The 27,132-nt window shown below is 34.8% G+C and overlaps 1 protein-coding gene across 2 annotated transcripts; it reads left to right on the forward strand.

Moving 5' to 3' along the window:
* Window positions 1–19,391: 19,391 nt before the first annotated feature.
* LOC108197168 (uncharacterized) lies at window positions 19,392–26,387 on the forward strand. Of its 2 annotated transcripts, none has more exons than XM_017364703.2 (7): window positions 19,392–19,712; window positions 20,449–20,716; window positions 20,808–20,927; window positions 20,994–21,152; window positions 23,905–24,077; window positions 25,290–25,395; window positions 26,114–26,387. In XM_017364703.2, the coding sequence occupies exons 2-7, from the start codon at window positions 20,471–20,473 to the stop codon at window positions 26,141–26,143; spliced, it is 834 nt and encodes a 277-aa protein (XP_017220192.1). In that variant the 5' UTR covers window positions 19,392–19,712; window positions 20,449–20,470; the 3' UTR covers window positions 26,144–26,387. The 2 variants fall into 2 exon arrangements, with proteins under 2 accessions (XP_017220192.1, XP_017220190.1); XM_017364701.2 differs by having other exon boundaries at window positions 19,436–19,712; window positions 20,449–20,722.
* Window positions 26,388–27,132: the final 745 nt, after the last annotated feature.

Raw genomic sequence — 27,132 nt, forward strand, 5'->3', positions numbered from 1 at the left:
GAGTCTTCTGACAAAGTCTGCAAGGATACCAGACTCTGCATGTTAAAAGTGTTTGTAAAGATTCAAAATTAAAAGGTGATTATGCGGAAGGGAAGATGTGCTAGAAGATGAAAAGATTGGTACTAATAAAATTATCAGCTAATGAAAAATGAGGTAGTTCGTGACTTCATGGAAATGAATAGCATTGTTGTTTTAGTTAATAGGTAACTAAGTATATAAACTATCTATCATCATTGTTATTCATGCGTGTTACAAATGGTTTTTGAGTATTACGTGAAGCTTTGTATTGACTTATAGATAGGGTTTATACAGAGTCTGTGACTGCTGTTGGAATTATGACTTAAAATTGTAATTGAAATATTAATTAGTTGATTTTGTTTTAATGTTGATTGATAATAGAATAATTTGTTATTGATTAGGCTATATAAGTGGCACTAATCACGCCTATTTGTTTGATGTAAACTCTATATAAGGAGTATTATGACGAATAGAAGAATAAGCTTCCATGTCTCTCCTATAAACTTCCACCTAATATATTATAACTCTCTCCCTCTTGTATCTTAAAAAACCAACAAATGGTATCAGAGCTTCAATGATTTTAAGGGATCTGTCAATGTGAGTTCATGACTTCCGCCATGAGAAGTTCAAGTTGGTGGTAGACTGAATCTGAGTCATAAACGTTTGTGGTGAGAAGTACACCACGTTTGTGAGAAGAAGTGCTTCACGGTTGTGGAGAGAAGTGCTCCATGCTTGGTGATGATGAGATGTACATCGTCATCTTTAAATTCTGAATAAATTTTACAATTTCGAATCAAGAGAGAGTGTTGGAATTATGATTCAAAATTGTAACTGAAATATTAATTAGTTGATTTTGTTTTAATGTTGATTGATAATAGAAATATTTGTAATTGATTAGGCTATATAAGTGGCACTAATCACACCTATTTGTTTGATGTAAACTCTCTATAAGGAGTATTATGATGAATAGAAGAATAAACTTTCATGTCTCTCCTATAAACTTCCACCTAATATATTATATCTCTCTTCCTCTTGTATCTTAAAAAACCAACAACTGCAAAGTATTTCAAGCGCATCTGCTAAGGTTTTTTATAGGCGTTGGTAGAGAAAGTTTGTAACCCTTGATCTATAATACAAACACTTATTTTCATGTGTTGTTTGGTTTATTGATACTTGAATATTTGTTTGATAAAATGGATGAAGATACATAGTTTATTGTATATGTACTCAAACCTCCCCCATCTACAAGTATTTGGTGCTCAACATCCTCATTTCTCGAGACATATAATTTGACCATAAAAAGTTATTCTCGAGATTTATTATAACTTGATTAGTTTATTTATTATGAATTTTGAGATTTTCAATAGAATCTCATTTTTTAATTTTTTTAATAAAATAGTTATCTCCAAAAGTAAAAAAAAATTCAGATTTAAACAAAATATAAATTATACTATTTTAAATAATTTTGAAATAATAAATCTTATTTTGTAAATTACTAAATTAATTATTTATATAAATTTACAATTTTGAAAATCTATTGTAACTATCAAAATATTGATGATTTAGTCAATTTAAATTTTGACCAAAATAATATCACGAGTATAATCTTAAAATCTAGAAAAACAGTTAAATGTCAATAAAACATTAAATTTGGAAATTTGTAGGGATAAACTGGTAAACTAGTAACGCACATGAAATGTCACGTAACTTATATGATACTTTTGTAATTCTAAAATGAAATGAAATGCAGGTTATTAATAATATATTTGTAAATCAATTAAATTATGTACATACACATACATGATCGTTACAAATTTGGTTATTAAAGTTATTATGATTTAAAATTATTTTATGATATCTTGGGAGATATGATAAGATCAAAGAAATCGTTGTAATCATTAATTAATATTTAATACTTATTGTATCTTCTCATATTAAATGTTATCTTGTGATATCTTAATAAATATCTAGTGGATTTTGTAAAATTTAATAAGTCTTTACGATGTTTATATATATATAGCGATGTTGTCTATTCTCATATGTCTCCATCTCTCCCCCTGGCTCCCTCCGTCCCTCCATCCCTCCGTACTACATATACAAACACATATATATTTTAAAATATGCTAGATGTATATGATTTATCTGAACACTTTTTTTTTAATCTTGTATGTGTTGGTCTAATTTAGCTACTAAAGGGTGACAACCTTCTATTTGTGGTGTATCTTAAAGAAGAGAACACCATCATGATACTCTGCATATATTATTTGCACCAATGAGAAATAAAATCTCCATGTACTTACAAGGTATTTTCATAAAAAAAAATATGATTGTTCATCAATTATTTTCTTAAGATGAAACAAAATTTGAAGATGCATGATTTTAATATAGTTTATTCTTTTTTATTGTATTTGGTATATTTTGTCACTAAGAAATAGCTTATGTTGTTGTAATAAATTATGTACTAGTTCTTTTTCAATAAATCAACTGATTTTTTAATCAAAAAAAAATAATTTAATTCACAAATATATCGAAACTAAATGAACTTTATGAATAAATAATCATTTTTTCAAGCTAATTATGTAAATCAAAAATAATTTGAAAAATTATGAATTTAAGTTGTGTATTGTATCATTCAGTTTCATCTTCTAAAATTTAATTGATAAATGATTTCATTTGATTTTAATTTTTTTAATGAATATGTAAAAATTTCTTCGGTATTTGGTGTAAAATAATACATAGAGATTGTCACAAGTAAAGTTCTCTTCTTTTCAGATACATCAAGGCGGTTGTCATTCTTTTGCAGCTAATTACGACCTTGTTTGGTACTCAATAAACTCATTTAATTTATTGGTAAAAAGAGGATGATGATCCCCATCATTGTAACTAACTGGATATTCATATATCTTGATAGTATGAGGCTAGGTGTCTCTAAACCTTCCTAGATACATTATTTTTCAGGGTCTAAAAATTGGTAAAATAAATGTTGTTGTTTCATTGTCTCTTAAAGTCTTGTATACATTTTCAATCAAAATCTTGCAAGAAGTCACCGCATTGATTTAATTATTTTGACTCAAAAGTTCTAACATGTGGATGATGTCAGCATCAGATTTATGCATATCATTAAATGTTATGACTTCGAAGCATCATTAGTTAAGAGTTCAAGTCCGTTTATGCATATTATTAGATGTTAGAAACTCGAAGCATCATTGAAAGGCATATGTTCAGCCTATTTGTATTTAAAGAGGTACAACTCAACTCAGATAAGAAAGCTCAGTAAATAGCAAGTCATCGGAATCCGTACGAAGAACGTCAAATGATTTATGGGAATTATATGTCAGATAAATTCCAGGATGCTGCTGCACACCACTGAAAGAAGTTCATTAATATGTTCAAGCCTCAGTGCACAAATAATCTTTTGTAGCACGTCCAGGAGTTCAGAAGATATAAAGTTTCTATACTTTATTTTATCAGAAGATTCCATTTAATGAAGAGATACTTACAAGACGAAGACTCGACGAACAAATCAAATTCTTAATGTTTATTTGACAAAGAATATTTGATTTAACTAGATACAGATGAACCAGACAGTGCATCTGTGTATCAGTTATTCAAATTGAATATTTGAAGTCAAGCAGAGTTGGTGGTTCGTTCGCTCGACTGATCAAGACGGAGTTTTTAATGTTTAAAGAAGACGGGAAGCAGTTCTGCTGATGAATGGGTGATTAAATATTTAATAAGATTATTATTTCACTTCTCAAATAATTAAATTAATTATGTAATTTATTTGTTAAATTAATTCACTCTCGAATTAATTTAATTTATGAATTTATATGATTAAATTAATTAAGTGGATAATTTTCTATTTAAATATAATGTACAAATCACATTCAATCATCCACTCAAGCTCAGCAAGACAATCTAGATTGTCTTACCGAATTTCCAACTGCCAAGACAATCTGAAATTGTCTGACCGAAGCTAAGCCTGCAAGACAATCCTTGATTGTCTGACCGAATGGTACTCAGCAAGACAATCCTGGATTGTCTGCCCGAGTTTGCTCTGCCAAGACAATTAGATTGTCTGACCGACTGGATACTTGCAAGACAATCTAAATTGTCTGGCCGAATGCATTCTGCCAAGACAATCAAAGATTGTCTGACCGAATGAAGATCAGCAAGACAATCCTTGATTGTCTGACCGAGTGTAAATTGTCTGACCGAGCTCTGAATTGTCTTGCGAGCCTTGAAATTGTCTTTCTGCAGTGTCTTGTGCTTGCAAGGCAATCTAAAATTGTCTTGCCCTTGCTACTTTGTCTTTGCAACTTTCAATTGTCTTGTCTTTCAATTGTCTTACAAGTACAAATGCTTTGCCTATAAATATGGCATTGCATCCTTCATTTTCAAGTGTTCATTCACTTTGTAATCAAAGCATTTGTAAAGCTTTCAAGTTGTTCGTAACTTGCTTGATCGTTATATCCACAGTTTTCTGTGCTTTGATAACCCGGTTGTTTTAATCACTAAATCTAGAATATACCCTGTCGAATTTATTCTACGAACTTTAGTGGACATTAAAACTGAACCATTTTAATTATATAACGACGTCAAACATTGTTATATTAATTAATTATAATCTGATTAACAAATCATATTCAATCAGATTCACTTCCGCGACGATTTGGTACTGATTGTATTCAACCCCCCCCTTCTACAATCATATCTGGACCTAACAATTGGCATCAGAGCGAGGTTGGTACCATTTTTCCGTATCAGATCCTATACACACTCTGTAACGTCCAAATATTTTTTATTCGAATTAATTTTATTCCAAAAATTAATTTTGATCTAAAATATTTTTCTTTCAAAAATCCAAATCTCTCCAAACACTATTCACTTTAAATTCCTAAAAAAATGAGTACGCAAAAGATCAGTAGCATTAAAATCCCACCGTTCAGCCAGGAACACTTTGGCCTATGGAAAAGGCACATGTTTCTATTCCTCCGCACTGCGAACAGAAAATACATCGGGATTTTGGACAAAGGTGTTACTACTCCGATGAAGGTCATATTAGCACACGAAGAGGATGGTGTGTTGATACCTCATCAGGTCATTCCGAAAGAACTTTCTGAGTACACTGATGAAGAGAGTGATCAGATGAACTTAGATGATGCTCTTCAACTAATCTTGGTTGAATCTCTAAATCCAGTAATGTACAATGCTGTTGTTAATTGTACAAACGCCAAGCAAATCTGGGATACATTAGAGATTATCAATGAAGGCTCAGAGGAAGTTAGGGAAAACAAGAAAGAGATACTGATGGCTCAGTATGAACAGTTTGGTTCTCATCCCGGTGAAGGGATTTCAGAAGTATTTATCAGACTTAATAACTTGATAAATAATTTAAATCTGAATGGGAAATTCTACGACAAGAAAGAGGTCAACATGAAGTTTCTCTTAACCCTTCCTGAACATCTGGAACACAGAATCACTGCCATCAGGGAAAGCAGAGACCTGAATGAGATTTCTCTGGAAAGACTCTACGGAGTTTTGAAAACTTATGAACTGGAGCAAGTTCAGAGTAAACAGAGATATGGCTGGGGTAAAACACAGAACCATTCGAGAGCTCTAGTTGTTGAGTCACCTGTACTGGAAGAAAAGAAGAAGGATGTTGTTGTTCCTTCTGAGACTACTCAGGAATTTGTTGTACCTGAGATGGGTCAGACTGCTTCTACCAGTGGTGACGAAGAGTTCTATACAATGGAAGAGCTTGAACAGTTAGAAGATCAATCTCTATCACTGTTTGCCAAGAAGTTTGGAAACATGAGATTCCGGAAGAACCCTTCCTATAAATACAAACCTACTGTTAGTAAGTTTCAGAAGGGAGGCTATTCATCTTCTACAAGCAAAGGAGGATACAAGACTGGGATGGTGGACAGAAGCAAGTTTAAATGCTTCAATTGTGGTGAACCTGGACACTTTGCAACTGAATGCAAACAGCCCAAGGTTCAAGGAAAAAGAAAAGATTCGTATGATGAGCTGAAGCAGAAGTATGATGCACTGGTTAGAAAGCATCATGGTACTTCTGGAAGTCAAGGTTTCAAAAGCAAGTCTTATCTGGCAGAAGGCAAAAGCTGGGATGATACAGATAGTGATGAAGAGGAGCAGCTAGGGAATGTGGCTTTCATGGCTAACACTGGATCATCCTCACCTCCTCCTGCTGGAAGCTTTCAGGTAGATCCTACATGCCCTAAACTTTTTATGCAATTAGGACTTGAAAGAGATGATGCTATTAAAAGGATGAAAGCTGCTAATCTTAAAATTGATACTTTAGTCTTAGAAATTCATGATTATAAAATGAATGAGATGAAAGTATTAAAACCTAAAATAGAACAATTGACTATGGACTTAGGATTACAATGTGCTAAAGTCAAAGTTCTAGAGAAAGGTGAGATTGCTTTAAGACTTCAGCTAGACGAAGAGAAAGTGAAATGTAAAGCCTTTAAGGATGCCTCCTTGATAGTCAAAGAACTTAATGATAAACAAGAGATCAAGAGAACTGTTGGAATAGGCTTTGACTATAACAAATCTGTAGGTAAGGCTAGTAACATTACTCCTTTTAGGAAGAGTGCTGAAGAGAGAGGGATTCCTTTTGTTTTGAAAGATTCCCTTAAACCTTTGTTTAAAACCTCAGTAGCTGAACCTCTTTTGGAGACTCCTGTTGTCATTAGATATGAACTAAAACAGGAGGACCTTAAAATGAAAGAGAGTAATGAGATGAGAGATGAGATTCTGACAAACCTGAAACCAATTAAAGTGAAAGGCAATGTTAGGTTGCCTAAAGCTGGTTTAGGTGTCAACTCTGAAAGAACTAAATTCAACAAGCCCAATAATTTTGTTAATAGTAAGAACAAGAATAATAGGTGTCATTCTACTGAGAACTTTAAATCTGATAACAAGGTTAGAGTAGAATCTATTGATGTTCCTACTACTATGACTGATACTTCTGATGTTCCTGCTTTTGTTGCATGTCATAAATCTTGTAGTGTTGATAATTGTATGATTTGTGCTTTCAATTTGATGTCTGCTTATTTTAAAAATTTGCATGCTAAAAATGAAAACACATCACCTAGACAACACACAAACAACAAGCATGTTAGATCAAAGACTGCTAGTCCTTCTCACAAGAGAAAGGAGACTTATGTTCCAAAGCCTAAAACCAAGGTTTATAAGGCTGTTGTTAAGGAAGTAAGTTCAGTCAAATCTGAACCAAGTATCAGTCCAAGGGGCTCTGTTGTGTTACCTAATAGAAATCAGTTCTTTAAGACTGCCGGACCCAATCAAGTGTGGGTCCTAAAGACTGTCTAATCAAGTTGTCTTTTGCAGGGTGCCAGTGGAGTTGTTCGTGTTACCTGGGTGCTTGACAGTGGAGCGTCAATGCACATGACTGGCAATAAATCCCTGCTGGAGGACATAAGAGAAGGAGCTGGCCCTACAGTCAGTTTTGCTGATAATAGCAAAGGTCGTACTGTGGGATATGGCAAGTACAAAATTGGAAGGATCATCATAGAAGATATTGCAATAGTTGAAGGACTTCAACATAATCTCCTGAGTGTCAGTCAATTCTGTGACAAAGGTTATTATGTTCATTTTGAAAAAGAGATATGTATCATTAAACATATCAAGGATAAGCGTCCTTCACTATGTGGCATAAGGAAAGGCAATATATTCGTAGCTGATTTGTCTTCAGGACCAGGAAACGAAGTTCACTGTTTCTACGCCAAAGCGTCAGCTGAAGATAGTTGGTTATGGCATAAGAAGCTCTCACATCTCAACTTCAAAACCATGAACTCTCTAGTCAAGAGAGATCTAGTGAGAGGTTTGCCTTCCCTGGAATTCTCAACTGATGATCTTTGTGAAGCTTGTCAGAAAGGAAAAGCGAAGAGAGCATCTCACAAAGGCAAAACCATCAATACCATTACAGATCCACTTCATTTGTTGCATATGGATCTGTTTGGCCCCGTGAATGTTGCATCTATTGATGGAGGAAGATATGCCTTAGTCATTGTGGATGACTTCTCTAAATTTACTTGGGTTTACTTCCTGGCTTCTAAGGATGAAACTCCCCTGACAGTAATTGATCATATCAAGTTGGTTGAGTTGGAAAAAGGTGTTCCTGTAAAAGCTGTAAGATCAGACAATGGAACTGAGTTCAAAAATCAAACTCTAATCAACTTTTACTCTGAAAAGGGAATTAGAAGGCAGTATTCAGCACCAAGGACTCCTCAGCAGAATGGAGTCGTCGAAAGAAAGAATCGTACACTGATCGAAGCTGCAAGGACTATGATTGCTGAAGCAAAGCTTCCTCTGTACTTTTGGGCTGAAGCTGTGTCTACTGCCTGCTATACCCAAAATAGAACTTTGATCAACAAGGATCATATGAAAACTCCATTTCATCTGTATAACAACAAGAAACCTTATGTCAAACATCTTCATGTCTTTGGAGCCAAGTGTTATGTTCTCAAGGATGGTGAAGAGAACTTGAACAAGTTTGAGCCAAAGGCTTCTGAAGCAATTTTTGTTGGTTATACAAATAATGCTTATAGAGTTTTTATAATTGATACTCTGTCAGTGAAAGTTAGTGTCAATGTTACATTTGATGACACTAAACTTCCAAGTATACAATCTGCTGATCCATCTGAATCTCTGAAGTTTGACAACTATCCAGATTCTGATTCAGATGATGATGTTCCACCTGAGGTTGCAACAGGAGATGACAACAATGATGATGATCCAGGCAATGGTGGAGGAAATGGCAATAATGCTGGAGATTCCACTGATGCCAGTGGTGGATCATCAAGTCAACCTGGCAACAACTCAGGGGGAGCTGATGGATCAATTAGTCACACATTTCAGCTTAATGATAATACTGCTGAATCATCAAGGACACAACTTCCAAGGGAAAGGATTTGGAGCAGAGATCATCCCTTTGATTTGATTATTGGTGATCCTGATGTTGGTGTAAGGACTAGAAGTGCTACGACAAATGAATGTCTATTCTCTGGGTTTCTATCTCAACTAGAACCAAAGAAAATAGAAGAAGCACTTGCTGATCCTGATTGGGTTCTTGCCATGCAAGAAGAACTCAATCAATTTGAGAGACAAGAAGTCTGGGCCCTGGTTCCAAGACCAAAAGGAAAATCTACCATTGGAGCTAGATGGGTCTTCCGTAACAAGTTAGATGGTGATGGCATTGTTGTGAGAAACAAAGCCAGACTGGTTGCAAAAGGTTATTCTCAGGAAGAAGGAATTGATTACGATGAAACCTATGCTCCAGTTGCTCGTCTTGAAGCCATCAGAATATTTCTTGCATTTGCTGCACACTCCAACTTCAAAGTATATCAAATGGATGTGAAAAGTGCATTTCTGAATGGAAAGCTAGAAGAAGAAGTATATCTGGAACAGCCCCCTGGCTTTGAAAATCCAGAGTTTGCTGATTTTGTATACTTTCTATTCAAAGCTGTCTATGGACTCAAGCAGTCACCAAGAACATGGTATGACACTCTCTCTGAATTTTTAATAGAAAACAACTTTACTAGAGGTGTCATAGACAAAACTCTCTTTTACAAATTGCATGATAAGGATATGATATTTGTACAAATATATGTTGATGATATTATATTTGGTTCTACTAACGATAACTTGTGCAAGAGATTTGCTAAGTTAATGCAGAGTAATTATGAAATGAGTATGATGGGTGAGCTGTCCTACTTCCTTGGTCTTCAAGTAAGCCAAAAGGAAGATGGAATATTCATTTGCCAATCCAAGTATGTCAGAGATCTTCTTCGAAAGTTCAATCTAGAAGACTCTTCACCGGCAAAGACACCCATGGCCACTGCCACAAAGCTTGACCAGGATAAATCTGGTAAGAAAGTTGATATCACAAGCTATCGAGGTATGATTGGCTCTCTACTTTATCTTACTGCAAGTAGACCAGATATCATGTTTGCAACATGTTTGTGTGCTAGGTTCCAAGCTGATCCTAAGGAATCACATCTTATAGCCGTCAAAAGAATCTTTAGATATCTTAAGGGTACACCTGGCTTAGGTATTTGGTACCCTAAGAATACTGGTTTTGACTTAACCGGCTATACAGATTCTGATTATGCAGGATGCAGGATTGATAGGAAAAGTACGTCTGGAAGCTGTCAATTTCTAGGACGTCGGTTGGTTTCCTGGTATAGCAAGAAGCAGCACTCAGTGTCTACCTCTACTGCTGAGGCTGAGTATATAGCTGCTGGTAGCTGCTGTGCTCAGATCTTGTGGATCAAGAACCAACTGAATGATTATGGTGTTGTAGTAAACAAAATTCCCATATTTTGTGATAATACAAGTGCCATAGCCATTTCCAACAATCCGGTTCAACATTCAAGAACCAAGCACATTGATATCAGGTATCATTTCATAAGAGAACATGTCATGAATGGTACAGTGGTGTTACATTTTGTACCCACGACTGAGCAAATTGCTGACATCTTCACTAAGCCACTGGATGAATCCACTTTCTCTAAGCTGGTGTGTGAGTTAGGGATGTTAAATATGACATAGTTCTCTTGTATATATTTTTCATATGCATTATATGTTTTTATATATTTTTGTGAATTTTCTGTATAATTATATCTATTTTATTAGATTTTATATGATTTTCTGTATGTTATCTGATAATATTCTTAGTAATTATGCATGTTTGTATATTAGTCTGTAATTTTCTAAGTGCTCATACACTCCCCTGTAATATTCCCCAAGCATTTAGATAATTATTTGTAATTATTTTGTATTTTTCAAAATTAATTAAGCATAAATATTTGATTCTAAGTTAATTCATCTTTTTGAATTAAAGTTAAAGTCATAAGTATTTATAGTTAATTAAAGTTGAAATTTACAAAATATTTGTGTAATTTATAGTATTGTTTTTATTATAGATTTTTGATTTTAATTGCAAAAAGTTTTATCTTTTAAATAAATCAAAATCATATTATTTTTATTATTATTATTTGTTTTTCAGTTAGACAATTACATTGTCTACTGATTGGCTCGGCAAGACAATTAAATTGTCTTGCTGAACCGGTTTTTCCGTATTAGTTTCAAACCACTCGGCAAGACAATTAGATTGTCTTACCGAGCATGCATTGTAACCTCCTCTTGTTTCAGTAAGACAATTGACTTTGTCTTACTGACATCTGGTTTGTCTGCCTGGTATCAAATCTCGGCAAGACAATTCAAAATTGTCTTACCGAGACTTTAATACTCTTGCAAGACAATTCCCGATTGTCTTTTCTTTTAAACCCACTTCAAACCCACAAGACAATTTCAGTTTGTCTTGCCTCTGCACTTCATCTTCTTCACTGCATATATACATACACGATCGCAAATATAACTCTCGGTTGCTCTGGTTTTTCAAGTTTTGTCTTTAAAAACTTGCTTTGATCTCGTTTTCAAGCTTCGTGCTTGCTCTGGTTACTCGATTTCACTCAAATACAAGTGAAACTCTGCACGATTTTCTTTATAATCGTGCCTTTGAACTCGTGTTTTTGCTGGATTTCACGACGGCTTTGAATCACCAGTTCGACCATCTCCGATTTGTGTGGATTAATTGGATTTCTGGGTTCCTGAATCAATTAGGGTTCTTGCTTGGAGTATTGGGGTTTTAAAGTTAAGGCCGCGTTTGGGTATTTTGAATTGTTTGGGACTTAAGGCCGTGTTTGGAATTCTAGTCTGTGGAGTTTAATTGATTAGTGCCATTTAAGTTAATTAACTTTTAATTCGATTTCTCTCTAATATTTCGAATTATTAATTAATTATTTAAGTTTAATTAATAGTTGAAATTTGCGAGACATTTGAGAATTCACATTTAATTTGAAAAATTCTCGCTTAATTCATTTTTTAATTATTAAAAATGGCCGGAGAGTTTGTGGTTGCTGAGACTAACTACTGTGCCAGCCTCAACCCTGATGATTGCTCTGATAGATTCCGGACTTGGGTTAGATTTCTTTCACGACAGAGTTTAGTCAGTACGGCAATGACTGCAGATATTCCGATCAAGCTGCAACCTCTGTTTGACTTCTACTCAAATGCTGTCAACTCTACAACCCTGGAGAATTACAAGATAATAGGGGATTTACCTAACCGGAAGAGGATTGTAATCACTGTCGATGATGTAAACCGGATCTTAGGACTTCCAAGGGACAATTTTGAGCCAGATCCCTCAGAGGATGAATTGAGACAGTTCTTTCAAGATATTCACTATCAGGGTCAGATTTTTCTCCCGAAGATGTCAAAGGGAAATCTAAAAGCTGAGTGGGATGTGTTCTTTGACACCCTTGCCAAGGTGTTTGCTCCCACAAATAGGAAGAATTTTGGAAATATATCTTCAATGCTGCAGATCTTTGGATTCAGCATAGCTTACAACCGACGAATCAATTTTGGGAAGATATTGCTGAGGGAGATTATCAGGAAGATGGGGTCTGTTTCACAGAGATCAATTCAGAAGAATGACAAAGTTGAATGTTTCTACCCCAGATTCCTGATGTTGTTTATGGATGATAAGATGAATGCTGATGATAGGCACATGTACATCGATTCTCCTGTTGTTCCCATTCAGAGGACATGTGCCAAGATCCAAACTAGGCTGGTCAACAAGAAAAAGCATGATAATGTACCACTAGTAGTGACTCCATTCATGCTCGAACAATTCAGTGTTCCTTTTCAGCCTGTACAAGTTCCAGAACCACTACAACAGCAACAATATCAACCACAACAACAGCAACAAGCTCAACAACAAGAACAGCCGCAACCACAATCACCTCCTCAAAACTTTCAACCACTTCAACTCCTCCAAGACTACCAATCATCCAGCCAATCCTCACATTATTCTCCCTACAACCCTCCTTACAATTCACCACAACAATCACCTCACCAATCATCATACAATTCTCCTCACCAATCTCAACAACAATCCCCTCCACAATACAACTTCTTCCCAGACCAACAAGCCTCCATTCTTCCCTCTCAATCTGAACCAACACCTTCACATACACATACCATACCTCAACCTCAATCAACCTCTCAGCCACCGCCTGCTGATTCTGCTATCAATCCTGCCCTACAGGACTTCAGGGCTGATTTACAGGTAGCTCAGGTACTTTCTAATCTAACTGATACCTTTAATATTGATATTGCAGATTTTGATTGTGATATTGGATTTGATTTCCAGCCTCCCAGCATTGAACCTGAAAACACCCAGGTTCATATCCAAGCTGATGTTTCCATTTCAACAACTGATTCTTCGTCAAACACATCAACCGACACTACTCATACACCAGTTGTTAGAAAGGTAGCCCGGAAACGGAGTGGGAGTGCACTTTTACGAGATCCCGCAGCTCTGTCTCATAAGAAGCAAAGGGTGGCAGAACCGGAGACAACTGCAGCCACATCCATTTCCTCCCAAAAGGATTTGGACACTGACATGGTAAATATACAGTCTCTAGATTCATTCTCTCTACAGAATGCATTTATTGAAATTGGCCGTCCGACCGCGGTATCCTGTAAAGAGTCAAGCACACAACTAGCACTCACGCTAGTTGAACCTTTGTCTTTTAATTCTTCACTTAGAGAGAGCACAGATATTCAAAAATTATCATATGAAAAACTCTCTGATCACTCTTTCTTTTTGGATCAGGCTATACTTGGCAACCTGCAAGTACATCTGCCCTCACAGGCATCTGAAGGACAATTTGTTCCTTCACAACCTATAGTTCCATCTCAGGGAACTATGGTTGTCTATACAGGTACTGGTGACGGTGTGAAAACTACGAGTGAAATCAGGCAAACACCGAGCGAAACACATGCACGAGAGGATAGTGACAAATCTTTGAGTGTTCGTGAGGTGAGTGCACACACCAACACAGATCTGTTACAGGAACAAATGGCTGCTCTCAGGGCTGAAATAGAAAGGTTGAATGCTGAGAACGCAAGATTCAGAAGTGGAGAGTTGGTGACTCTACAAGAAAAGGTTGTTGATCCCTCATTCTCTTCCCTCAAACAGGAATTAGATGCTCATATCAAGGGTATTCACTCTAGGATGGACACGTTTGATAAGTCTCAGGAGCTCTGTCTGACGAAGCTTGACAACTTGGAGCGAACTATGGCTCAAGTTGTTCAACACTTAAAGATCAATCCGTCAACATCTCAGTCTACTCCAGAGGATCCCTCAACTAAGGGGGAGAAGGATAAGGATGACAAAGATAAGGATGACAGCAATGCTGGTGGTGGTGGCAATGGTGGAGATACTGATAGGAGTGATAAGGGTGAAGAAGGAGCAAGTGAAAAGGATTCTTCTGCAGCTGGCAAATCTAAAGGCAAAATGCCTGAAACTGAGAACATCTTCACTAATCAGGATTATGATAACATTCCTGAAGATGTTGATGATGATGATGCATTTGATTCTGCTTACTTTGAAGCTGAGGAAGAAGGTCGTTTCGAGGAAGGCTTTCTTTTCAATGAAGATCAGTCTGTAGATCCTGAGCACATGGAAAAGGTCAAGATGTTCAAAGCTCAACATGAAGCTAGCAAAGCAAAGCTTCAGGAATTGCAGAAACTGGTAGATGAAAAGAGGACAACTGATGAGTTGGTCAAGCTGGAGAAACAGAAATTGTGGGATGCTAAGTGCAAGGAAAAGAGAGAGGATATCTCCAGGAAAGTTGGTGAAAGCTGGGATATTGCAAGGCAAATCCTCTCTGGACCTCAAAGGGAACCTTTCAATGATGGTAAATTCAAATCCTTCATTTATGACCTGAGAGAGGCTAACCCTAATGAAGATATGTTTATGCGTGCTCTTGCTCTTGAGTTAGAATATATAACTATTGGTGTCAAGAATCTTCTCAATGAATGGGAGATCATTATTTCTACTCAGAGAAACGGAACATTCAGGGTTTCAATTGATCTATTCAAGTTTCTATCTCTAACTGAAATCTGGGTGATTCGTAACAAGATTAGACGCAGCTCGAATTTGAATGAACTCCTACGTGACAGACTTATGGATTGTGCTATTCATAACAGTCCACAAGTTGTCAGAAAGCCTTACTGTGTCAAGTTCATTCACGAGAGAAAATTTGGAACCTTCTACCTGGACCACCAACATCTTATTAAGTATGATGTAAGTCAATTGGTTCTTGTATCTACTATTCTACGTACCAAGGGCTTCGCTACTAAGGCCAAAGCTGATGCTGATACTGAGATTGTGAACTACTGCACAAGAAGAAATATTCAGCAATACTTCAGGAAGATGAAGTATATCAACCAATCTCAGCCAGCAGATTTCATCGAAGACCCTGTGGATATTGAGGTTCAATATTATCTCTCTTTGGCTCGTGAAAGGAAGAAGCGTGGAGAATCCACTGCAGCTGAAGAGCCTACTCAGAATGAGCCTTCTACTCCAATTATTCACTGTTCAGATGCTGAAGAAGGAGAAGTCACTCGTTCTGAGTGAATAGATTGATTAGGATATTTTGTTAGATATGTTCAAGGAACATCCTTTTGTAATCTATTATGAATATGGTTTAATGTTCAATGCAAGCCATAAACTTTTGCTATTTACATTCCATTGTTTAAATCTTTGTCTTATCTGTTAGTTGAGTTATCCTCTAGGAAATTTGCATGTTATGTTAACAAACAAATAGGGGGAGATTGAAAGGCATATGTTCAGCCTATTTGTATTTAAAGAGGTACAACTCAACTCAGATAAGAAAGCTCACTAAATAGCAAGTCATCGGAATCCGTACGAAGAACGTCAAATGATTTATGGGAATTATATGTCAGATAAATTCCAGGATGCTGCTGCACACCACTGAAAGAAGTTCATTAATATGTTCAAGCCTCAGTGCACAAATAATCTTTTGTAGCACGTCCAGGAGTTCAGAAGATATAAAGTTTCTATACTTTATTTTATCAGAAGATTCCATTTAATGAAGAGATACTTACAAGACGAAGACTCGACGAACAAATCAAATTCTTAATGTTTATTTGACAAAGAATATTTGATTTAACTAGATACAGATGAACCAGACAGTGCATCTGTGTATCAGTTATTCAAATTGAATATTTGAAGTCAAGCAGAGTTGGTGGTTCGTTCGCTCGACTGATCAAGACGGAGTTTTTAATGTTTAAAGAAGACGGGAAGCAGTTCTGCTGATGAATGGGTGATTAAATATTTAATAAGATTATTATTTCACTTCTCAAATAATTAAATTAATTATGTAATTTATTTGTTAAATTAATTCACTCTCGAATTAATTTAATTTATGAATTTATATGATTAAATTAATTAAGTGGATAATTTTCTATTTAAATATAATGTACAAATCACATTCAATCATCCACTCAAGCTCAGCAAGACAATCTAGATTGTCTTACCGAATTTCCAACTGCCAAGACAATCTGAAATTGTCTGACCGAAGCTAAGCCTGCAAGACAATCCTTGATTGTCTGACCGAATGGTACTCAGCAAGACAATCCTGGATTGTCTGCCCGAGTTTGCTCTGCCAAGACAATTAGATTGTCTGACCGACTGGATACTTGCAAGACAATCTAAATTGTCTGGCCGAATGCATTCTGCCAAGACAATCAAAGATTGTTTGACCGAATGAAGATCAGCAAGACAATCCTTGATTGTCTGACCGAGTGTAAATTGTCTGACCGAGCTCTGAATTGTCTTGCGAGCCTTGAAATTGTCTTTCTGCAGTGTCTTGTGCTTGCAAGGCAATCTAAAATTGTCTTGCCCTTGCTACTTTGTCTTTGCAACTTTCAATTGTCTTGTCTTTCAATTGTCTTACAAGTACAAATGCTTTGCCTATAAATATGGCATTGCATCCTTCATTTTCAAGTGTTCATTCACTTTGTAATCAAAGCATTTGTAAAGCTTTCAAGTTGTTCGTAACTTGCTTGATCGTTATATCCACAGTTTTCTGTGCTTTGATAACCCGGTTGTTTTAATCACTAAATCTAGAATATACCCTGTCGAATTTATTCTACGAACTTTAGTGGACATTAAAACTGAACCATTTTAATTATATAACGACGTCAAACATTGTTATATTAATTAATTATAATCTGATTAACAAATCATATTCAATCAGATTCACTTCCGCGACGATTTGGTACTGATTGTATTCAACCCCCCCCTTCTACAATCATATCTGGACCTAACAATCATCGGTAAAGAGTTCGAGTTCATCAAAATTTGGTGATAAAAAGCCCTAATTTATTGGGAGACTGTTTGAATAAGGTTTGTTGGTCTCTACAAGTCAGGGATTTGCAACTATCAATACGAAGAGAGATAGAAATTGTACATAAATGATTTACTTCTACCTTGTGTAACACATTATGCAAATGTGTAATATATGAACACATATTATATTTTACAAGATTGTAAGTTTTACACAAGTATCAAATATGAGTAATTATTTGAGTATTCGTAATTTTTTAATTATCTTCTGTGAATTTGAATACGAATATACAAATATGAGTAATTTGATATTCGCGATGAAGCCGAATTATAATTTAATATTAATATTTGAACTTAAATCGAATTTGAATTAATTTATATAATTTTAATTCCAATTAGAACGAATCCGAACAATCAATATACTTATATAAAGTAGAAGCGAGGGGCGTCTAGGTGACGCCTCTCACATCGCTCCGTTTTATTTTTCTAATTTTCTGAAATTTTTGGGTGAAAAATACCAAAAATTTGAACTACTTTTTTTAGTTTCGGATATATTAGAAGCAAGTTTCAGAATCTGATTTTGTTTCAGATTATTTATAGAGCTTGAAAGTTTTGATTTGATTTTGTTTCTATATAATCTGATTTTGTTTCAGATTATTTATGGAATATAGTAGCTTGAAAGTTTTAATTTGATTATGTTTCTATATAAAGGAGGAGCGAGGGGGTTTTGGATGAAAAATACCAAAAATTAGGACTACTTTTTTTAGTTTCGGATATATTAGAAGTAAGTTTCAGAATCTGATTTTGTTTCAGATTATTTATGAAATATAGTAACTTGAAAGTTTTAATTTGATTTTGTTTCTATATAATCTGATTTTGTTTCAGATTATTTATGGAATATAGTAGCTTGAAAGTTTTAATTTTATTTTGTTTCTATATAAAGGAGGAGCGAGGGGCGTGTAGATGGCGCCTCTCACATCACTCCGTTTTATTTTTCTAATTTTCTGAAATTTTCAGATGAAAAATATCAAAAATTAGAACTGCTTTTTTTAGTTTCGGATATATTAGAAGCAAGTTTCAGAATCTGATTTTGTTTCAGATTATTTATGGAATATAGCAGCTTGAAAATTTTAATCTGATTTTGTTTCAGATTATTTAATTATGGGAAAGAGTAGCACACAAGTCTCTCTGCAAATACCTCTATAGGTTTTAGGGTTTTGGATCATCTTAACACAACCTTCTCTCAGAGTATCACAACCCTAGCTCTCTCTGGTGATAGTTCTATTGCTCGATTTCTAACTCGGTGTTGTCGTTCTTCTGGTGAAGGCTGTTTATACAGTATTAAAAAAAAAAATGTTGTTGTAAGCAAAGGTAGTTATAGACTGCTATGTGGGAGTCGACAAATCCAAACATTGGAGAAGAATATAGTCTTGACATGATATTGATGGATGATATCAATAAATTAACTATTAGTGATGTATGTTTGTTGGTTATTCTTTTATAAAATTTGTTTTGTTCATCGGACATGTTTGTTGTTGGTAATTTTTATATGATTTACTTTGCACACAAGAAAATATTATTCATGTATTATCTGTTTGCTCCGTTCAAACAACTTTTAAGTGAAGACTGTTCATACAGTATTAAAAAATAAAGATTGTTGCAAGTAAGGGTAGTTATGGACCGCTATCGCACGAATTTAAGTTAGATGTTTTTGTGCACAATCAATCCCAAAAAATTGGAGGAAGGTGACAATGTAAGAACATGATTACTTTTCAAAAAAAAACACAAATAAAATTAAGATTTGTCATGCTTTAAATTGTTAATTACGTGTAGAAATTTATTTTCAACATGAATTATAGTCTAATTTTGCAATTTTATATATTAGTATTGGCATTACATCTAGATTTTTATAATATAAAATTTAATTTATCCTACAAATATTAATTTTTAATCATTAATATATTTTTTATATACAGCCACAAAATTATTACATTCTACAAATATTAATATTAGATCGTTAATATAATTTTTATAGGCCGCCACAACGCGCGGCTTCTTAACTAGTTAATTATAAATTCGAGCCGAATCCAATTTTATTGTTATCCGTTTCACGCTTTTTCACCGTATTTGCTCTAGGGAGGGAGTAACGACATAGTGATTGTGAAAACCGAAATACGAAAGCTCAGTGAATGGAATTGGAAAGTCCGAAGAGGCGGAGTTAAGCTGAGAGCCAGAAGTTTATCAACTAATCAATTTCATTCGACGAAGAAGCTCCTCTGTCCATACATATATTCGTGGCTCCCTTTCTTCTCTCTCTACTTTCTACACATCACCACTCTATGTATATCATTTCACATTTCTACAATTGAATTATCTTCATATATTTCTATGTGCAGTTGATGACATCACTTTACACTTTAAGGTTTGTTTTGCCTTCTTTTCTGTAATTAATTCATTTCACTATTCATTGTTAAAAGTAGTAATTATGAGGATTAGTGATTTGGATAGTGTTGAATTATAGCCCTGTTTTATTGTATTTTGATTACTCATATAGGTGTGTGCACACTGCAGCTCAGTTGAAAATTAACACTAGAATGATAACAAAAAACATCGAGATGATCAGTGTTTCATAATCAAAACTAGTGATGATTGTTTAGCGTTTTTATCATAGTTTGATCATATGTGTAGGTTTGTAGTACAGATGACTGTCTCTGGACATATATCTATACGGGTACTGGTCCCTGGCAATCGATTGATGGTCAGGGACCTTGTTAAGTAACAAGTGGTTTTTTTGGCCATCGGATGAATATCCGGCGGCTAAGATTATAACATATTTTTTAAACATGTCCAGCGTTTTTTAACCACTGGAAGGGGTCATTTTCCCCGTTCAGCGGTTAAAAAATGCTGGACGTATTAAAATTTTGTTACAGTCCTGGTCGCCGGATATCCATCCAACGGCCAGAAATCAGTATGTTATTTCCGAGTGCCAGGGATCAGGACCCTATCTATATTCATCAGTAAAATCAGTAAAATTGTATTGTTTGTTAAATATGCTTTTTATGATAATTAGGTACAAGTTTTACGAAAGAACTGCTTTGTTATGGATTATTTTAAGAATTAGATGTGTCTTTTGGCTAAATGTATGCTACCCTTTGAAGGTAATTATATCATGGTTACACCATGTTGACAGTTCACTATTCTGGAGCTATCTGTAAGAGCCAAACATACTTGGACAATAGCACACTGCCCGAACCTTTTCATTGCAAGATTGCAAATGTTAATCTTCCGAATCATACTATAGTATCTTTGGTCAATATAAAAAGTTCTTGTACTGCTGGATTGCACACATCTTCGCTTTTTCCAAATGGATGCACTCAGCTTAAGGTGCATCATGTACCACAACATACAACTTCGAAACGGTGGCTGGTAAATGTTAGCTTCGGACTGAGCAACATATTTCATTCACTTGCCTGACAGACTCTCCTAATATAGCTCTTTTAATATTGGAATATTATAGTGTCAGTTACAAGATACGGCTTCATCAGATGATGAATATCGCTCTTCACGCAATATAGCAATCAGCTTGTTTAAGAGATACAAAAATGTCATTGACCGCGGTGGAGGTGACAACTTAAAGGTATAAATAATATTTTCAGTTTCAGCTACCTACATCTGCCAAATAATATTCAATAATGCTTACTAGGATTTCATTGGCGCTGGGGTAAATGCTTATGCATTGGGATGCACTGATGAAGGACTTAGAAAAGAACTTACAGATATGAAGGAATCTGGTTTTCAAATTGAAGCAATGCAAACTTACGGTGGAAGCACCAGTTTAAAGTCCAAGATATGCTATGAAGAGGTGAGTGCAATCTACTTTTATGAAAATTACGAGCTAGTGAATAAGCTAATACTGCATAATTTATCTCTCTTGAGTATGCCTATAAGTAAATCCCATCTAGCCACATCTGAGTTCTGACATTTTGAAGTATTATGTTGCAAGTATACCGTGTCTTGGGCTTGTTATTCAAACCCCATAGTTACCATTTCCATTATCTTTTGATATATCACCCCATAGTTACTATTTCCATTATCTTTAATCAGAGCAATCTTATGCAAGTATAAAGACAATCATATGACAGCAATGATATGAATTCCAATGTAATAATGTCAATTGAGTGTTGTATCATTTTAATTTGCAAAAAAGAACAATAAACAGAAGGCTGGAGGAATTCACTTAAAGGTAGGTCTTGTGGCACTGGATATTGCCTTAAAGATCTTCACTACTTGATGTGTTTACTTAAGGTGTAAGTTGAAGTGAATGCGCAGAACCTTTACGTTATTAATGACAACGTTGAAGCTTCTAGTGTCTCTTTGTTTGTCTAGACAAGTTAATGTTGTCATTGAGATTCTTAATTAGGATTCAAATGGAGAAGAGCTTTTCCTTGATGCATTTGTTATGTGGGGAACATAAATTTGTACCTGATTTCTTATCAGAGAAAACTGTTCTCATTTGTTGCCTTAATCTGGCAGAGATCATAGAACTTATTGTAAATACTATTTGCCTTATGTATTGCTTGGGTTATAAAAAAACCAAGGTACCATCTATTGGACACAGAGTTGTACCACTGTCAGAGGAGGCACGCTCAAGTGATTTCCTGTTATACCATTAAGCATCTGACTTACTGTTTGATGTGGTTGTCTGGGGAAAGTAAAGGATATTTTTGTTATCAAAATCCTAGTAAATGAATTTGACTTTTGTTTGGTAAGATCCTCAGAGGTACGACGTAACATCTGGTCTCCAGTAATCTCTAGACTGTTTATGTGATCTTTGATCAAGAAGTATTTTGTTTCAACTATATCTAGAAATAATCATTTTTCTGTATTTTTCATTCGATTCTCTATGCATAATTTAGTTTCATCCTAATATTTTTGAACTGTTACAATTGATATTTAAAGACAGGGTTGATATATAACAGAAAAGAACACCACGAAAAGAACAGTAGAACGCAATGATTTATAAGTGATTTTCATCTTATCAGAAAGTGAAAGTTAACACTGGGAGTGGTTGTGAAAGATCAGTAGGTCTAATAGCTCTGGAGATTAGACCTATAAAGTATCCCCCAAATGTCTCAAGGACTACATATGTGGATCTTATTGATGAAATATAAATTTATTTTTAAGCGATCAAAACCAATAATCGTTTATGGACCCAAATTTAAATTGCATAAACCTAAAAAGCCGATGCTCCTTCTCGTATGATTTTAATCTATTTAGTGAATACTAAAACAGATGTAAGGTTATACAATATTATAGAGTACTTAAATATAACTATGCTATTAATGAACGAATTATTGTAGTATCTAATGCTTATGAATGCAACTGGACTTGTCTGAAAAGTTGAACTTTAAAATCTTCAGAAGATTCTTAACTAAAGAGAAATGTGGGAAGATATTTTACTAGGCCACTGTAGTTTTTGAAAGGACTTAAAGGGCAGAGGTAAAGGTCAATTACAGAAACTTAAATACACACGCACTCTTTTCCTGCTGAGTTTGAACCCTCAACTTCTTATTACCATGGGTTATCCTTTAGGCTAAGCATTGCAGATTCCCCAAAATCCATTAGAAGGAGAAAGTGCAGAGAACGTTGCACTGGATCCTTTAAATTTATTGCGGAAATTCATAGGACTGTCTCTATATATAATTCAGTGCCACTGTCTATATACAGAAAGTTGGGGATTGGAATATCCAAGCAGAGCTTATGTTCCACTTAATGTGGCTAGTCATATCACGAAGAAGTTTCTTCTTGTGGCAATACCTGTGCATTAGCTCAGCAATCTATATTCTTAACCAAAACTTGTACATTCCCACTTAACTATTTCTTCCGCTTAAAGGACATTTTCTAACATTTTAGTGAGTAAATAATGTTGGAGTCAGTGAGCAATGATTCATTGTATACAGTATACATTGGCATAAAATATTCTGAATTTGTAACTTATTCAAAACACTGATACATGATTAAATGCGCCTTAGTTGATAAGTTTACCTGGTTATATAATTATGTTAACAGTGGTAGTTGAGTATTGAGTTAACAAGCTAGGTGCCAGCTGTAATTAGGAACTCTAGAATTCATCACTCATGATTAGGGAAGTGATTTATGTATGTGTAATTGCATATTCTTCCCCTTACATGTATCCAAAATCACAATATAGAAGCATTTTTATGAAGTTTAGATCTCAACTAAAAATTTGTAAGGCAATCATGTTTTCTGTTTGGTATATTTTTCTATTCATTAACTTATTACGGAAAATATGGATATGAAAAAAATATAATTTTTGTTGCCATTCCTAGAAAGAGCTCATTAAAGGGACGGTGCATAACTAATCTTTGAAAATTTTAGTTGCTGTCATCCTTCTCTTAAATTTTGTTAAAACTGTTTGCTTATACCTTTCTGGTTTCTAGTTTGCAAGTATTGACATAACTCACATGCACAGTAGTTTCTCTTTCTCATGAAATGTAAATAAATATATGTAACATTATGAATGTTTAAAAATTTATTAAACATGCTTCATATGTAATAATATTGTGGCATCCTGTGTTCTCTTGTAAGTGCAGATTTCTGAGTGTATCATGTGGCTGAGTATAATTTTCATCACCATCTTGTGCACACCCCAACCAACCATTGTGCGCTGGTCTTCAACATCTCCAGTATCTGATGAAATGAAGAATCAGTGGAAAGGCTTTTGTGCCATCATAGCTAATGCATATTATGTGCGAGGAATGGCATGGTTAGCTTCTGTCATTACCCTTTTAGAGTATCTTATGGTTGTAGTATTGGCATTGTGGTTACTATAATTTTTGAAAAGTCACGGTGATGCAACTATAGTTTACTCATTATCCACATTAAGAAGTTTTGACGACTGAAATATTCTTGGAATGCAATCGTTGTTTGCGAATTTTGAGGGAAGAGAGATGAAAAAGCTCTATCGCCCTTTCAGCCCTTTTTAAGAATCGCACCTAGTATATAATGTTTCCAATATCCAACAAAACATGTTTCCAATTTCAAAGGAAACATTAACTTACGTATACAGATTATACCAACCAAGCGATACTATCACTGAATCTCTAAATATATGTGAGTTTAAAATCCCAAAATTTCTATTAATATGGAAAAAATATCTATCTCTAGGTTCATGTTTGGTTGTATCACATTTCATATCCGTACATCATTATCTTATGTGTGTTTGCATCCAATTTGGACCGTGGTCTTGGCCATTGACAAGTGAACCCCGAAGTTATTCTTATTATATTAGGGTCAAAGTATGATATTGAACTAATTTTTGTTATGAAATTCAACTAAGCACAGTCCAACATTACAACACACATGACATGAATACACACATACACACATATATATGAGTTGTGTTCTATAGAGTACCCTTGTATTGAGTACTAATGGAAGACCCATATGCCTGCAACATGTTCTGCTTATATTTGTTTATGTTTCGTAATATTTTAGATGCAAAACATATTCCATGATATATATTTGTTCAATTAATACTATATTTAAAATATTTTATATGCTGAACATTTTGCTAGACATATGAGTCTCTCATTAGCCCTCTATAGAGTCAATTACTGAACTTTTGCTCTGTATGTCTGAGTTTCGTATTTGTGCTTTAATGGTTTAACTATAGGCACGTCTCTGATGCTGGGTTTTGTTGCCTTCGAAACTAAATTGAGGTGCCCTAGCACGATTTACTATTAAGGAAAATATTGTGTGTCAAATCTTCGAAATATCCCAAAATTTTATAAATTACAGTAATAAATAAGCAATATGTAAAGATAGTCAGACAGATATGTTAATCGGAAGATACAAATATATCAAGCTCTGATGGCTTCGTTACTTCTGCTTTTATCTCCATATTTTTTTATTTTTTTTTATAATTTTTTATACATATGACAATCGGTGATTATCGATTTTTTTTTTACTATTGAAGGCTTCCTGTGAAGACTCTTCAATTAGAGCAATTGGCAGTATCTGGTTGTGCTGAGGAGCCTTCAGTAGTTGCCAGCCGAATGAGATTAGTGTTCAGTACACTGGAGGTTCGTACTATACTACTATTAATTTCTTTTGACAATTTCTGGGTTTTGGTTGTGTTTGATCACACGTATTATCTGGGGACTCTTTGTATTTTCTCTCATTTAGTCATCCGATCCTTTATAATGATCTCATGGACTATTATTCGCAGTTTTCGCATTTCAAAAAAATATTGGGAGGACTGTTTGAGCTTCCTATATTATTATACTTGTTAATTTCTCGTTGAAAGTACCAAAATTGATAAAAAAAATTCCCTACTGTCGGATGAAGTGTGGTTAAATAAAAGTAGATCACAATGGTCTCCAAGTTGTAGCTCATATTTGGCACTAATTGTGCAGAGCTCGTGAGTCTAGCGAGCCCAACAACTTTTATATTATCATTATTTATATGTTAACAATATTCGAATTTATATATATATATATATATAACATATTTAATTGAGTTGAGCTTGACTTAAGCTTTTGAGTAATTTGAGAACTTTTGTCAAGTTGAGTTGTGAGCTTGAAAATTCACAGTTGGGTCGAAACTCAAGCGTGAACTTCTTTGTCGAATTTGAGCTCTAGCCTCACAGTTTTCAACTCCGCTCATGTTAGTTAGAAATCCAACACTCTCTAGAAACGTTATATATGTGCATATAAATAAAATTTAATCTTGCAAAATATTTTATTCTACTTGATAAGTTGCACTGCTTGAACGTGGCATCTGATCCCTGGTATTGTACAGGTTGTAAGCCCACAATGGCCAAGAGTATAGGAAAATAGTGAAGCAGAGGAAGATTATGCAATATTTGTTTACCGAGAGATCAATTCAAACTTCTGGTAAACAATAGTTTCAAGTTAAGAGCTTGTTCAGCTTGTCCTAGAGTCTGCTGGAGATGCTCTGATGCATATTTGCTATAAAAACTATTAAAAAATTGTTTTATATAAACACAGATGTTTTTCATTTCTAGTCTGTATTTGCAATATCATACGCTGTTAAGGAAGGGTAATTTTTTTAATTTTTTTGCAAAAACTTTTGAGATCGATCACCTTCCATCACCCACTCTATTGAATAATTGTGTGTAGAATTTCACATAAATAAATATTCTATCCAAAGAACTACTGCGACAACCCGAGTTAAATTCCGAGTCTTTTCTGAAAATCGGGTCAAGTCCCGATATCCGAATCCAAAAATAAACCCAAATATACTGGCCCAATTGCAACAACTTGGGTAATCCACAAGCCCACCATAGGCTTCAAAAGATCATGATTTATTGGTGCAATTAGTAGTAATATTTAGCCATTGTGGGATAATACCGGCTGGCTTCGTGTCCCCACCTCCAGACTCTTGCCATTGTGGTATAATACCACCAGCCTTCGTGCCCCACCTCCGGCAACTTGACAAATCAAGTTTTCGAGAGCCTGCTCTGATACCATATGAAACAACCCGGGTCAAATCCCGAGTCTTTTCTGAAAATCGGGTCAAGTCCTGAAATCCGAATCTGAAAATAAGCCCAAATATACTGGCCCAACTGCAACAACTTGGGTAATCCACAAGCCCACCACAGGCCCCAAAAAGATCATGATTTATTGGTGCAATTAGTAGTAATACTTATACTTATAAACTGAATTAAAGTCTTCACACTCCTCGATGGGGGACTGGGGTGTTACAACTACCTATATTGTACTTGATTCTGGCTGAATGAAATGAAATTCGAATTATGAAATAACTAAAAATTTAAAATTTCATACTTTCTTTTATTC

The sequence above is a fragment of the Daucus carota genome, chromosome 8 (genome assembly GCF_001625215.2).
Source record: "Daucus carota subsp. sativus chromosome 8, DH1 v3.0, whole genome shotgun sequence".
Lineage (NCBI taxonomy): Eukaryota > Viridiplantae > Streptophyta > Magnoliopsida > Apiales > Apiaceae > Daucus > Daucus carota.

What these genes read in the sequence shown, in the direction of transcription:
- LOC108197168 (XM_017364701.2), top strand. Translation starts at nt 20,471, where the DNA reads ATGTTGACAGTTCACTATTCTGGAGCTATCTGTAAGAGCCAAACATAC. An exon ending in CGAAACGGTGGCTGGTAAAT is followed by an intron (nt 20,723 to 20,807) that starts GTTAGCTTCGGA and finishes GGAATATTATAG; the next exon opens with TGTCAGTTACAAGATACGGC. An exon ending in TAGTGTTCAGTACACTGGAG is followed by an intron (nt 25,396 to 26,113) that starts GTTCGTACTATA and finishes GGTATTGTACAG; the next exon opens with GTTGTAAGCCCACAATGGCC.